The 12394-nt window shown below is 42.7% G+C and overlaps 1 protein-coding gene across 1 annotated transcript in view; it reads right to left on the reverse strand.

Moving 5' to 3' along the window:
• NGEF (neuronal guanine nucleotide exchange factor) overlaps positions 1 to 12394 on the reverse strand; it is a 40875-nt gene that overhangs the window by 23427 nt on the left and 5054 nt on the right. The window contains exon 3 of the mRNA XM_058533228.1: positions 10893 to 11197. Within this exon, the coding sequence (XP_058389211.1) occupies positions 10893 to 11197 (305 nt within the window). The remainder of the gene's footprint in view (positions 1 to 10892; positions 11198 to 12394) is intronic.

Below are 12394 nucleotides of genomic sequence, written 5' to 3' on the forward strand. Positions count from 1 at the left end.
TGGGGCCTTCAGAGTCCTTTTTCTGCCGGCAGCAGCCACCCTGGAGGGATTTGCATCTGAGCTCTGCCAGGCTCTGCCTCCCTCCGTGATCTGACTGTAAAGGCACAGAGCTCTCCTCGCTTGTACAGCCAGTCCAGTAATTCACAGCCCACAGGCCCTAGCAGGGAAGAAAGTGACTCCAGAAAGGCTTTGAATTAAGAAGAAGCCCCTAGAGCACCTCTTCCATGAATAATGATGATGCGGTGGGATTCCAGGCCCATGCCCTGACCCACTGCAGCAGGGTCTCTAGTCCATGCGGGAAACGCAAGAAAGCCCAAGGCTGAGGGAGTTCACGGGGCCCCGGGGCCTCGGCCGTCACGTGGGGTGACGACGAGTACATCCCGGTGTTGCTGCGGGACTAGGTCACACATTACATTTGAGCTTGCATGCAGGTGCTGGGGGGTCTGGGGGCCCCTCACCACCAGCAGGACAACCCCAAGCCCCAGCCAGCTCACACATGTCATGACTGCCAAGTGTTAAGTTTTCTCAAGATGACCTGGTTAATAAGATCATTTATGAAAAAAGGACATACTAAAATAAGTATAAATTTTAAAAGATGCATGCTTGAAAAAATGCTCAGCCTCACTCACAGTAAGAGGAATGCAAATTAAAACCACAACAAGATAGCATTTATCATCTAGCACATTGACGAGATAAGATCGTTGCATAATGTACCACACTGGGGAGAGGGAACCTGCACCCTCATTCGTGGCCGAAGTGTGAAGACAATTTGGCAGTATCTTCTCAAAATTTAAAAAACAAGTAGCCTTTAACTCAACAATTCCACTTAGCAATCCCATAGTATTCCATCATACAGATTTCAGTCTTTCGTTCTTATAAATAATGCTGCAATGAACATCCCTGAAACTCAACAACATTTCTAATTGCAAATGTCCATCAAGGGGGGACTGGTTAAATAAATTAGGGAACATCATAAACAATGGAGCCCTATAAAGCCACCAAAAAAAAAAATAAAAGAGAGAAAAGAAAAGAAAAAGAATGAGGCACTCTATTTGGGCTGATACGGAAAGATTTATAACAATGTACACGGTAGTTTACCATTTGTGTCACACACACACACACACACACACACACAGACACTCTGGGTCGGGGGAGACTTTCTTTCACTGAAATTTTGTTTGCTCTTTTTGAACTTTGTATCAGGTGCATAAATTATTTATCCAAAGTATTCGTTTTAAAAACGGTAAATGCTAATGTTGTAACTTAGTGAAATTAATTACAGCTTTCTAAATCAAGTCGAATAGGAGATAGCTGATGTTTTGTGTGATGGCTATCGTCTGGTTTAAACCACAGGGCAAAAATCTCCACCCCCTTCCAATTTCGGGCTAATTTGCTGAATTGTTAGGGTTTATCCTAAAGAGACAAATATATGACTCAATGAGGGATGGTAAATAAAATAATCATGATTTAATTTTTTGGTAGAGGTACATCATATTAAAAACTCTAAGTAACTTCCTTCTAAAACAGTTTTATTTTGGAAAAGACAGAAGTACCTTTAAGTTCTACGTTGTGAAAACAGGTTGAAAAACAACAAAAATACAACTCCGAGGTCAAAGGCTGAGCAGCCTCAGACTGTGAGTTACGCCATAACTTGACAGATCCCTGGAAAGACTGCACACGGTGTCCCCTCCCCTTTCCTTCCCAGCAGGACGAAGCTGGAAGTCCTGTCTGGGCACGCTGGGGCTGTGCTGCCCCACGTGAGCGTACGTGTGTCCCTGTTTCCATGGAGATACTCAAAATAGTCCCTGCTCATTTCTCGAGCTCTGCGCACCCAGCTCACCAGGATCAGGGACCGTGGCGAGACCGCCTTTTCCTATCCCCTTTGCCTGGACAGGCTCCTGGCACACGCTGGGGACACGACCAGTGACTGCTCCAGGTGCCCCGCCGCGGACGGCCCCTCAAGGTTCTCCTGTTTCTCAGGACACCTGTGTCACGTGTGGCGAGAATCAAGTCCTCTCTGCTGTTCTGTCACCGGCAGTGACTGTCCCCACCCCTGCCCCGTCACTGGCCCTCCTCCTTGCTTTTTATTCTCCTTTCAGGACAATTCTGTGTTCCACCACCTCCTGGAGAAGCCCCCTGCCACCCCCTATTTGAACACCCTCCCTTGTCTACACTTCCTCCTTCTTAACTTTGTAATTTGAATATGTCTAATTATTTTCTCGTAACGTTGTGTTCTCAAACAGTAACTCAAGAACCATTCCAAAAAGAAGAGTGGGAAGCAAGAGCTTCAGAATAAGTTAAAAAACAAAAACTAAACTAAGAAAATCCTACACGACATCTAAGACAACACTTTCCAATTTCAACTACCTCATTTTTGCTTAAAAAAGGAGGAGAAAGACATACAATTTCGTTCTTAAATCCTAACTCTTCAATGACTAAGACTTGTCCCTACCGAAAGGCCGTCATTGTGGGGTATTTTCCTTGTGTGAACAGTAGTTCATTACGACCTGCTGCTTTCGTAAAGAAAAAGAGACGTGCCAACAACAGATTGAGCTGGCAGCAGAAGTTGCCTGACTTGCTTGGATAAATGAAGAGTGATCCAATGCAGAAGTCATTGATTTGGAGCAAAGAATTTGAAGATTTCAGTGTAGTATCCATTGCCAGATATTAACAAAACAGAAACTCACATTGAGCTCTTTCAAATACACATGAAAAGTCAGACTACAAAAACTCAGAGAAACTCATATCAAAGCCTGTGTGTCCGTGTTATTCACTACTGCATGTGAAGGCATTTATTTAAATATATTCATTTATCCTGATTTACTTAAATATCTTTATCTGATCAATTGGAAATTACAAAAATGTATAAAGAAAATAAAATATCCTTATTTTCTATGCCCACTCTACTATAGATGTAATGTTCTATCCTGCCTTTTAAAAATGTAACGGGTCATAAATATTTACCTATTTCATTTTTTGAAAACATGATTTTTAATGTTTATAGTCTTTGCATAGCTGTACACTAGCCTACTAAACGATTCCCCCATCATTGGGCATGTAGGTTTCTTCCCCCCCTTCTTCCCCTAATTTTTGCTGGAATGACTTCCTAATTAATAAGTGTGCACATCTCTGATTAATTTTCAAGATAGATCTCTAGGAATAGAAACACTAAACAACGTACAAACATATTCTTGTAAGGGTTTTGATACAAACAGTGCTATACTCTTCCTATCAGTTGGGTTTGAGAGTGCTTGTTTAGAAATTCCCCCAACACTAGGTTTTAAATGTATATATATTCAAAAGTGTTTGCCATTTTGAAAAGTCTGTAACTCAATGTTGCTTTAATTTGTACGTCTTTGATTGCCAGTGATTTAGATTTTTTTCTTTTTTCATTTAATCCCTAGCCATTTGCACTTTTTCTGAGAAGTGTTTTGCTCATTTTCCTTTGGGGTACTCATCTTTTTCTTATTGATAGAGCTTGCTAATTGATTGAAACCTGGGTTTTGCTGATGTATTAAAAAAACCTAACTGATTTTTGCATGTTTATCTTATAACCGGACACCTCCTTGAACTAACTGCCTTATTAGATCCAGTATTTTTTGACTCCCTGGTTTTTTTTTTTTTTTTTGGCGAGGAAGATTGGCCCTGAGCTAACATCTGTGCCAGTCTTCGTCTATTTTGTATGTGGGTCACCGCCACAGCATGGCTTGATAAGTGGCATGTAGGTCCGCACCCAGGATCCGAACCCGCAAACCCCGGGCTACCGAAGCGGAGTGCGTGAACTTAACCACTACACCACAGGGCTGGCCCCTCCCTCAGGTTTTTTAAGCAGGCAGCCGTCATTGTCAAATAAGGATGCCTTTGACTTTCCTTCTCTACAGCTTTATCTCTTATTCCTTTCCTTGTCTTGTTGCCTGGGCTGGAACTTCCGGAGCAACAACAGTGTTGGCAAGCATCATTGTCCTGTCTTTACCGCCACCAACAATTCTTCATTAAGTATGATTTTGCTTATAGATCTGAGATAGTCTTTATAAATTTCAGAAAGAATCCTTCTGGGTTTTGTTTACATGGTAATAGTTGTACTACTTCCCTTTTCAACCTCTGATCATCAGGGTATTTTTCTTCTCTCACTTATCAACATGATAAATTTTGGTCCCAAACATTAACCATCTTTGCATTAATTTATATGTGCTCAATGTATGTTATTCTTTTAATGTATCTCCAGATTTGATTTTCTTATGTTTTATGTAAATTTTTGCCTTAATTCACAGTGAGACAGATCTATGTCTTATTTTCTTTGGTGGGGAGGAGGAGAGTACTTATCTTGTTGGGTTGAACAAAATGAAGACATTCAACACTTTTTACAATGTTTTACTTTTTAAAATTAACATACAGCAAAACTGCCTGTTTTAGAGGGTGTACAGTTCTATAAATTTTAACACATCTATGGATTCTCATAACCAACACAACAACCAGGACACACAACAGTTCCATCACTCCAAAAATCTCCCTTGTGCCATCCAGTTCTAGTCACACCCTCCTCCATCCCTCTTCCTGGCAACCATTGATCTGTTCTGTCACTATAGTTTTGTCTTGTTCAGAACATCAAATAAATGGAATCATATAGCATGCAACCTTTCCGATTTCTATCACTCAGCAAAATGCCTTTGAGATTCATCTAAGTTGTGCGTATCAATAGTGTGTTTCTTTTTATTACTGAGTAGTATGCTGTTATATGGATGTTCCAGAGTTTGTTTATCCATCTTTCTGTTAAAGGACATTTGGGTTGTTTCTGATTTTCGGCAATTCTGACTAGAGCTACTATAAACATTCGCATGTAGGTTTTTGTGTGAACCTAAGTTTTAATTTCTCCAGGGCAGTGGTTCTCAACCAGGAACTATTTTCACTCCCCAGGGGACATCAGCTAGGTCTGGAGACATTTTTGGTTGTCCCAACTGTGGGTAGGGGAGCTTCTGGCATCTAGTCGTAGTGGCCAGAGATGCTGCTAAACCTCCTACAATGCACAGGGAGCCCCCACAACAACAAATGATCCAACCCGAATGTTGATATTGCTGCTGTTGAGACACTGCTCTGGGTAAAGCCCTAGGACTGGGATTGCTGGGGCGTATGGCAAGTGTATGTTTCACTTGATAGGAAACTGACAGCTCTTCTCCAGGGGGGCTGCACCATCTTGTAATCCCACCAGCAATGTACGAGAGTTCCAGATGTTCCACATTCACACCAGCACTCGGTATTGGATTTTAATTTTTTTTTTTAGCCAGTGTGTGTTATTATAATCAGTTCTAAGAGTTTTTTTGGTAGGTTCCTGAGATTTTCTACATAGACAATCATGTCATCTGTGAATAGGGACAGTTCATTTATTTCTAACTTCCCTTGAGACTTTTTTTTTTGATTCAGGGATTATTTACAAATAATGCTTTAATTTCCAAGTGTTTGGAGATTTTCCTATAATCTTTATGTCATTGATTTCTAGTTTAATTCCTTTATGGTCCGAGAACGTACTTTGTATGATTTCAATTCTTTTAAAGTTGTTAAAGTGTATTATGGTCTATCTTGGTGAATGTCCCGTGTGCACTTGAAAAAAATATGCATCCTGCTACTGCAGAGTGGAGTGTTCTATAAATGTTAATTAGTCCCAGTTGGTCGATGGCATTCAATTCTATATCCTCACTGATTTTATTTCTCCTCCTCCTACTGATTACTGTGAGAGGAGTGTTGAAGTCTAACTATAATTGTGGATTTTGTTTCAATGTGTATGTGCGCTAATGCTCAGATCTGGTTACTAATATTATATTATCTTCAAATAATTTTCTTATTTCTCTCTTTTCCATGCTCGAGACTAGGGGTCAGCAAATTATGGCCCATGGGCTTGCCACCTGTAACTGTAAATAAAGTTTTATTGGAACACAGCCCTATCCATTCCTTTACATGCTGTCTATTTGTTGCTGTCACATAACAATGGAGGGGCGAGAGGTTTGAAAGAAGCCACATGGCCCGCAAAGCCTAAAATATTTACTATCTGGCCCCTTAAGAAAAAGTTTGAAGATCCCCGCTCTAGACTTGCACTGACCAATATAGTGGCAACGTGTGGCTATTTAATTTAAGTTAGCTTAAATTAAGCAGAATTAAACATTCGTTCCTCAGTTGCACTAGCCACATTTCAAGTGCTCAGTAGCCGCATGTGGCTGGTGCCTATTGGAGATGCAGATACAGAACGTTTCCATCATCACAAAAAGTTCTGCTGGACAGCGCTGTTCTAGATCATTCTAGGTAACATGGGATTCTTCTGTGGTTTGACCGTTTGGCACAACTCGGTCATTTGGGGTGCAATATCTCTTTTGTAGATGATTTTTTTTGGTTCCTGGGGGTATATTCTAGTGATTTAAAAATTTTTATTTTTCAGTCAATTTTTGGTAGCTTATATTTTACTAGAAAATCATTCATCTCATCATGACTTTTATGTAGTATTTTTCTGGATCTCTATCCTATCTGCTTTCCTTAGGAGTGTGTTTTCCCCCTTCATGTCTCAAGCCGACATCTTAGTTCATTTAATTTTGTATTTAATCCTTATTTAATAATTAAAGCATATAAGGTTGTGAATTTTTGTCCAAGTGCAGCTTTGGCAGCACTCCATATGTTTTAAAAAATAGTATCCTCATCAGTGTCCTTGAAATAATCTGCAATTATGACATTTATTTTCCTATTGCAAAGGTTAGGAGCATTTGAAACATTTCTGATTTGAGGTTTTTATGCTCTTTAAATTTATTTTCTTGTTTCACTGCACTGTAGTGAGAAATTATGGCCTCTACAGTTTTAATAAATATTTATCGAGCGTTTTGTAATGGCTTAATATACAAGCACTTTTTGGTGGTGTTTATGGACACCGGAAAATAAAATATTGCCTCTCTTTAGAGCAGTGCTGTCCAACAGAAATATGAGTCTCACATTTTAAAATTTTCTAGTAACCACATTAAAATAGATAAAAAGAAATGGGGAAATTTTAATATATTTTATTTAATTTAATACATCCAAAATATTGTCATGTCAACATGCAATTAATGTAAATTATTAATGAGATAGTCTAAGTCTTCAAACTTCGGTGTGTATTGTACACCTACACACATCTCAATTAGGACCAGCCACGTGTTAAGTGGTCCACAGCCACACGTGGCCGGTGGCTACCACAGTGGGCAGTGCTGCTTCACGGACTACATAGTTCAGTAAAAACATTTTAAATCAACCTCACGATTTTGTTCAGGCTCCTTCCGTCCCCGTTACGTCCCAGCCCTACAGAAATAGTGTCGTGTTCATGGCAACTTCTGCTGCTTCTGATAGTCGGCAATACTTGGCTGTTCATGACAGTTTCTAACAGTGACCTTTTCATTGTCAAGCGTACATCTTGGGATGGCCCGTCAGAATCATAAGACACAACAGCCAGAGATCAGGATTAAAAAAATAAAAAGACTGCCAGATTTTCTATAAAAGTGAAAAAAGACTTTTATATGACAGAAGATACCACAAAGTGAGAACGCAAGTAGGTGCTCAAAGTCAGCCTGTCGCCAGCACTGTCTGCAGCTCTTTATCCGTATTAACTCATTTAATCTTCACAACCCTGTGATGCAGGTATGATTATCCCAACTTTACAGATGAGGACATCGAGGCACAGAGAAGTTAAGTTACCTGCCCAAGGTCACACAGCTAAGAAGCAGCAGAACTGGGACTACACCCAGGCAGTTGGGCTCCAGCACCTGTGTGCATAACCACCATGCTACATCGCCCCCCCAAACTATACTGCGGGAGAAAACACTGGACACATATAAAAAAAATTTAATATCCAAAATGTATAAAAAGCTGCTATCAATCAAGAAGACAAATATAAATGACCCAATAGAAAAAACGGGCAAAGGATTCGGACAGGTCATTTATAGACCAAGAAATGGAAACAGCCAATGAGCGTAAGAAAGGATGCTCATTTTACAAGTCATCAGGACAGACAAGATATGATTTCCCGTCCAACAGATTAGAGTGACGATGAAGAATTCTGCTAACAGGGCTGGGAGGGTGTGTGAAACGGGCTCTCACACGCTGCTGGAGTAGCGTTACATTTACGACGCCTTTTTGAATGGCATGTTGGCAGTATCCACGACCATTTCAAACGCCCTTCACTTCTGACCAGCAGCTCCACCTCTAGGCCTGTCTCCACAGCTACGGTCTCACACAAGCACGAAGATGCACGCACACAGGAGCTCTCCTACCCGAGCTCCAGCAGCCCACGTGCACCTGCACTGTTCCCTACAAAGCTGCGCGAGCGTCCGCCGAGCGAGCGGTCAGGGCAGCAGGCTACTCTCCTGGCCACCTGCACCCTTATCTCCCCACCTGTGAGTCCCCTGTGTGTGTCCTTAAACTTATTCAAGCCAGGTGTACTTGCTATGCAATTATGTTCTTTAATGACAAAAATCAAAGAATTCTCAGTGCAAAGGGAGTTGTTTTTATGAAAACTAAGCTGAAATCTCTGAGTTCAGTAAGACAAGTTGTTAAAAACCAAAACTCAAATCAAACTGCTGTTGAATAAAACAAGAGTCAAATACTGGGGAAAACACAAAAATCTGTTAAGGATTTTGCACTGAAGAGTCTCCCTAAGTGTCTAAACTCCAAAATCAGAGGGTGCATTGACTGTACTTTATCAGGACAGATAAAGCAGACACAGCTGGTCCTCCTGTCCGGACACATCTGCATTGTTTGCACTTTTTCCTAAACAGTGAAAACTTATTAATGAGTTACTTTAATTTTAAAACATTTAAAAATAAAGTGATATTTTAACAATACAACTCACTGTTCCCTTTGGTAACTTTTCTTGCCCCGAATTCTACTCTGGCTTAGTTTTCTAATCAATTGGAGGATTTCTGTCTTTCAACGGAGGATTTAAGCAATTTACCTTTATGGTTATAACTCACGCATTTGCTATTAACTCTGCCACTTTATTTTACGCTATTTGTTTTTTGTGCTTTTTTACCGTTTCATTTCCTTTTATTACACAGGCTTTGCTTTCAGCTTTGCTGATGTTGTAGAAGGTTTATACCACACTTTAAGTTCTACTGCAGTTTATCTCTAAGCTATCTAAAGTATTTTAAACCTTTATTTCTCTAATTATCAAGGTAAAAAAATAAGTATTTCCCCCCTAGAAACTGGACTCTTTTCCTTGTTCTGAGGACTAAAAAAAAGGCTCCACAGTGACAATATTGCGTGAAAGAAGCCAAATGCAAAATAGTATTGTATAATTCCTTTTATATGCAAGTCCTCGTTAGTGATCATGGCCTTGTCCGTGGCTGGGGAGACCCTGGTCTCTGGGATAGGTGGGATGGCCAATTGCTGGGGGATTTCTCCATGACTTCCAGAACCTTCCACATGGTTGCTTTCAGTGGGCAAAGCTTTTCTCAGTCCAGCTCCTTCTGACTCAGTGGACATCCCCTGTCTCTGCATCTTCATTTCTGGTGGGGGTGAGTGGCTTCCTTATGTCTCTTCATGAGTATTTTAGTGGGAAACTGGGAGAAGCTACATCAGGAACTGATGACTGGACATTATTTACACCAGAAGTTCCATAAAAAACTCGAGGCAGCCATTTACAAATCACTGCTCATGAGTCACAAGGATGTCAAAGTTTAAACCAATTTCTCCTGATTCTACTGGGCAGGACGCAGGTGAAGCCTAGGTGGCCCTCCAAAATCAAGCTTTACCAAGTCTTCCCTAGTAGCAAATGCATCGTACAACCCAAGTCTGAGTTAGATGGCCCTGGTCGGAGACTCTTCTCAGCGCTGGTCATTAACTGCGCACAGTTTATAGCGCTGCCTTTTAAATAAGCAAGAAGCGCAATGTTTCTCTAGAATCTAGCGCAGGAGTAACGAGGTTAAAGAAGGAGAGAACGCCTGGAGTCATGACCGGGACAAGCTGCAAGTTCAAGTACAGGCTTGAATGAGCAGGTGAGGGGGGTGAGGGGGGTGAGGGCGAGAGGGATCCTGGAGGGTGGAGATGTTGGGATTGGATTGAACAAGATAAAAAAAAACCAAATCTCTTCATTTCTTCCCCTTTTTAAACTTCCCAATGGACACACACTTGCATATTCACATTTCTCTCGCCCACTCTCTCTCCTTACTATTGACCATACTCTTGTCTCTCTAAACCACAGATTTTCCCTCTAGACCCAAATAATCTTCATTCAACTAAAATGAGCACTTAGATTTCTTAGCTACTCATTTTGGTTACTGTTCATTTTTAATTGGTTATTTTCCCTGCCAGCAAGAAACCGTCAGGCAACTCAATGATACTGCCCCAGCCTATTGATGGACAAAGTCTGCCCGGACCATCCAAGGAAGAGGGAGACACAAGCCCCAGATTTCTGCACCATTTCAGGAGGGGTGGGTACCCAAGGGCTTTCTTTCAGAGCCCCCACTCATCCAAGGGACTCCAAAATAAAGTCGTGGGACAAGACGTGAGTGACAGGTAAGCCACAGAGGACTGGGGTTATTTCAGTCACAACGAGTTCAGCATCACCCAGCGCGTTAGCGTTCACACGGGGCCACGGAAATACGCAACAACAAGAACAGGGCGTGAAGAATGCAACCTTACCGTCTAATGGAACACCAATCTGAGAACACTCAGTATTGGGGTCGAGCTATCCTAGAAGAGAACTAGGTATCTTTCGTGGCCTGTGAAATCATGTGAATTTTCCTGCACGTTCTGGATGGATAAACTGTGCCTGTCATTCTTCTGGTGAGCCAGCCGGGGAGCCCCACTCACAGAGGAAGCCTCGCCCACACTGGTTAAAGCCCCTGTGCACTCTGAACAGAAGCTCCCGCCCCTGGGCAGCCCCTTACCTCCTGCAGCTTGATCTCCTCGGGCTGCAGGATCTCCAGCACCCCGCTGCTCTGAATCTCCGGGAGGTCCTGCCAGAGGTTAAACTGCGAGTGGGGGTTACTGAGCAGGCAGATCTGGGGCAGAGCCCTCCTCTCGGGTGGGCTCGCCAGCTCCTCCTCGTCCTCCTCCTCGTCCTCCTCCTCCTCTGGAGTCTCCTCGCTGGCCGGGGAGCTGTGGGCGTTGGCTTGTATTTCTGCATCCTGTTGCCTCCTGGTTTCAATTTCTTGGAGAGTTGACTTATCTCGGTATTCCTGATACAGGAGACCTGAAATCAAACAGAATTGCAGTGAAGAAAAGAAAAAGGTTTCAGGTGAAGATCTTTCCAAACCACCACATCCAGGCTTTGTACTGTCATCAAGGGCGAATGCTCTGTCCGAATACACAAAAAAAGCCAGACCCGCACATGTTGCAGCAAACAGCTCTACACCACCGATAAACTGCCATGTCTTCATTTCTTGGGAAGGATCAGCATGCATAAGTTTTTTTGAACAAAGAGTAAAGAAATCCCTGAACCGATTCAAAATCCAACCACACAAACATAGGCTTTCCCCACACACACTTGGCAAACCACGAGAATCTGGAACTTCATGTGTTAATAACCAATGTGCGCCGAGTTGATGGAAGTGTCCCAATTACGTTTCTGTATCCCAACAGGATGCTTTCCAGAGCCTTAAATGCTTCACTATTAAAACTCAAGTATAGTCATTTGTGAAATGGGAGTAGTTGTAAATTCTCATTTTGAAGGAAAAACGAATATTTCATCAACCTTATGATTCAAAAGGGAAACGTTCCTTTTTTGCTCCCACAGTTTCAGACTTCCGTCCCTGACAAATTGTCCTTGAAATAAATGCATTCTAAGTCTCCAAGAAGATTTGGGGGTGCTCATGAATCGGCACAGATGTGGCACCTCCATAGGGAAAACCCATTCCGGACATCCTGCTGCGGGGCGCAGAGACTGTCTCTTCACACAGAGGCAGCAGAAGTTTCAGTGGCGAGGGGGGTCCTGGCTGGGGGGGAATCCTGCTGGCAGTGAGGCTGGGGAGGGGCAGACCCCAAGGGTCTTGTCTGCCTTCTGTGCCGTGGAGGTGGCAGTCTATCCCATAAGCAAGAGAGAGGCCCCAAGAGACCTCAGGCAAGTGGCTCTGGGCTACAACTTAGGAGGACCGTGGATGGGAAGAAAGAGGCTGCGACAATTCTGCAGGAGAGTGATGACGGAGGCCTGAACTGCAGTGGTGGCACAGGAACGGAACCACAGGCTTGATACAGGGGACACAGACAAAGTGGAAGGTGGGTCCTGGTGATTGGGGCTGGTGCTGGGTCATGAACGATATTCAGGTGACCAGCTCAGCAACACAGTCTGGTGGCCCCATTCGGGGAGACGAGGAACACAGGAGGAGGGTCCGACTGGGGATGGCGGCGATAGGGAGATCCAGGGGCACCTGAGGGGCACCCAGGGGGAGAG

This window comes from Diceros bicornis, chromosome 37, assembly GCF_020826845.1.
Source record: "Diceros bicornis minor isolate mBicDic1 chromosome 37, mDicBic1.mat.cur, whole genome shotgun sequence".
NCBI classification, from domain to species: domain Eukaryota; kingdom Metazoa; phylum Chordata; class Mammalia; order Perissodactyla; family Rhinocerotidae; genus Diceros; species Diceros bicornis.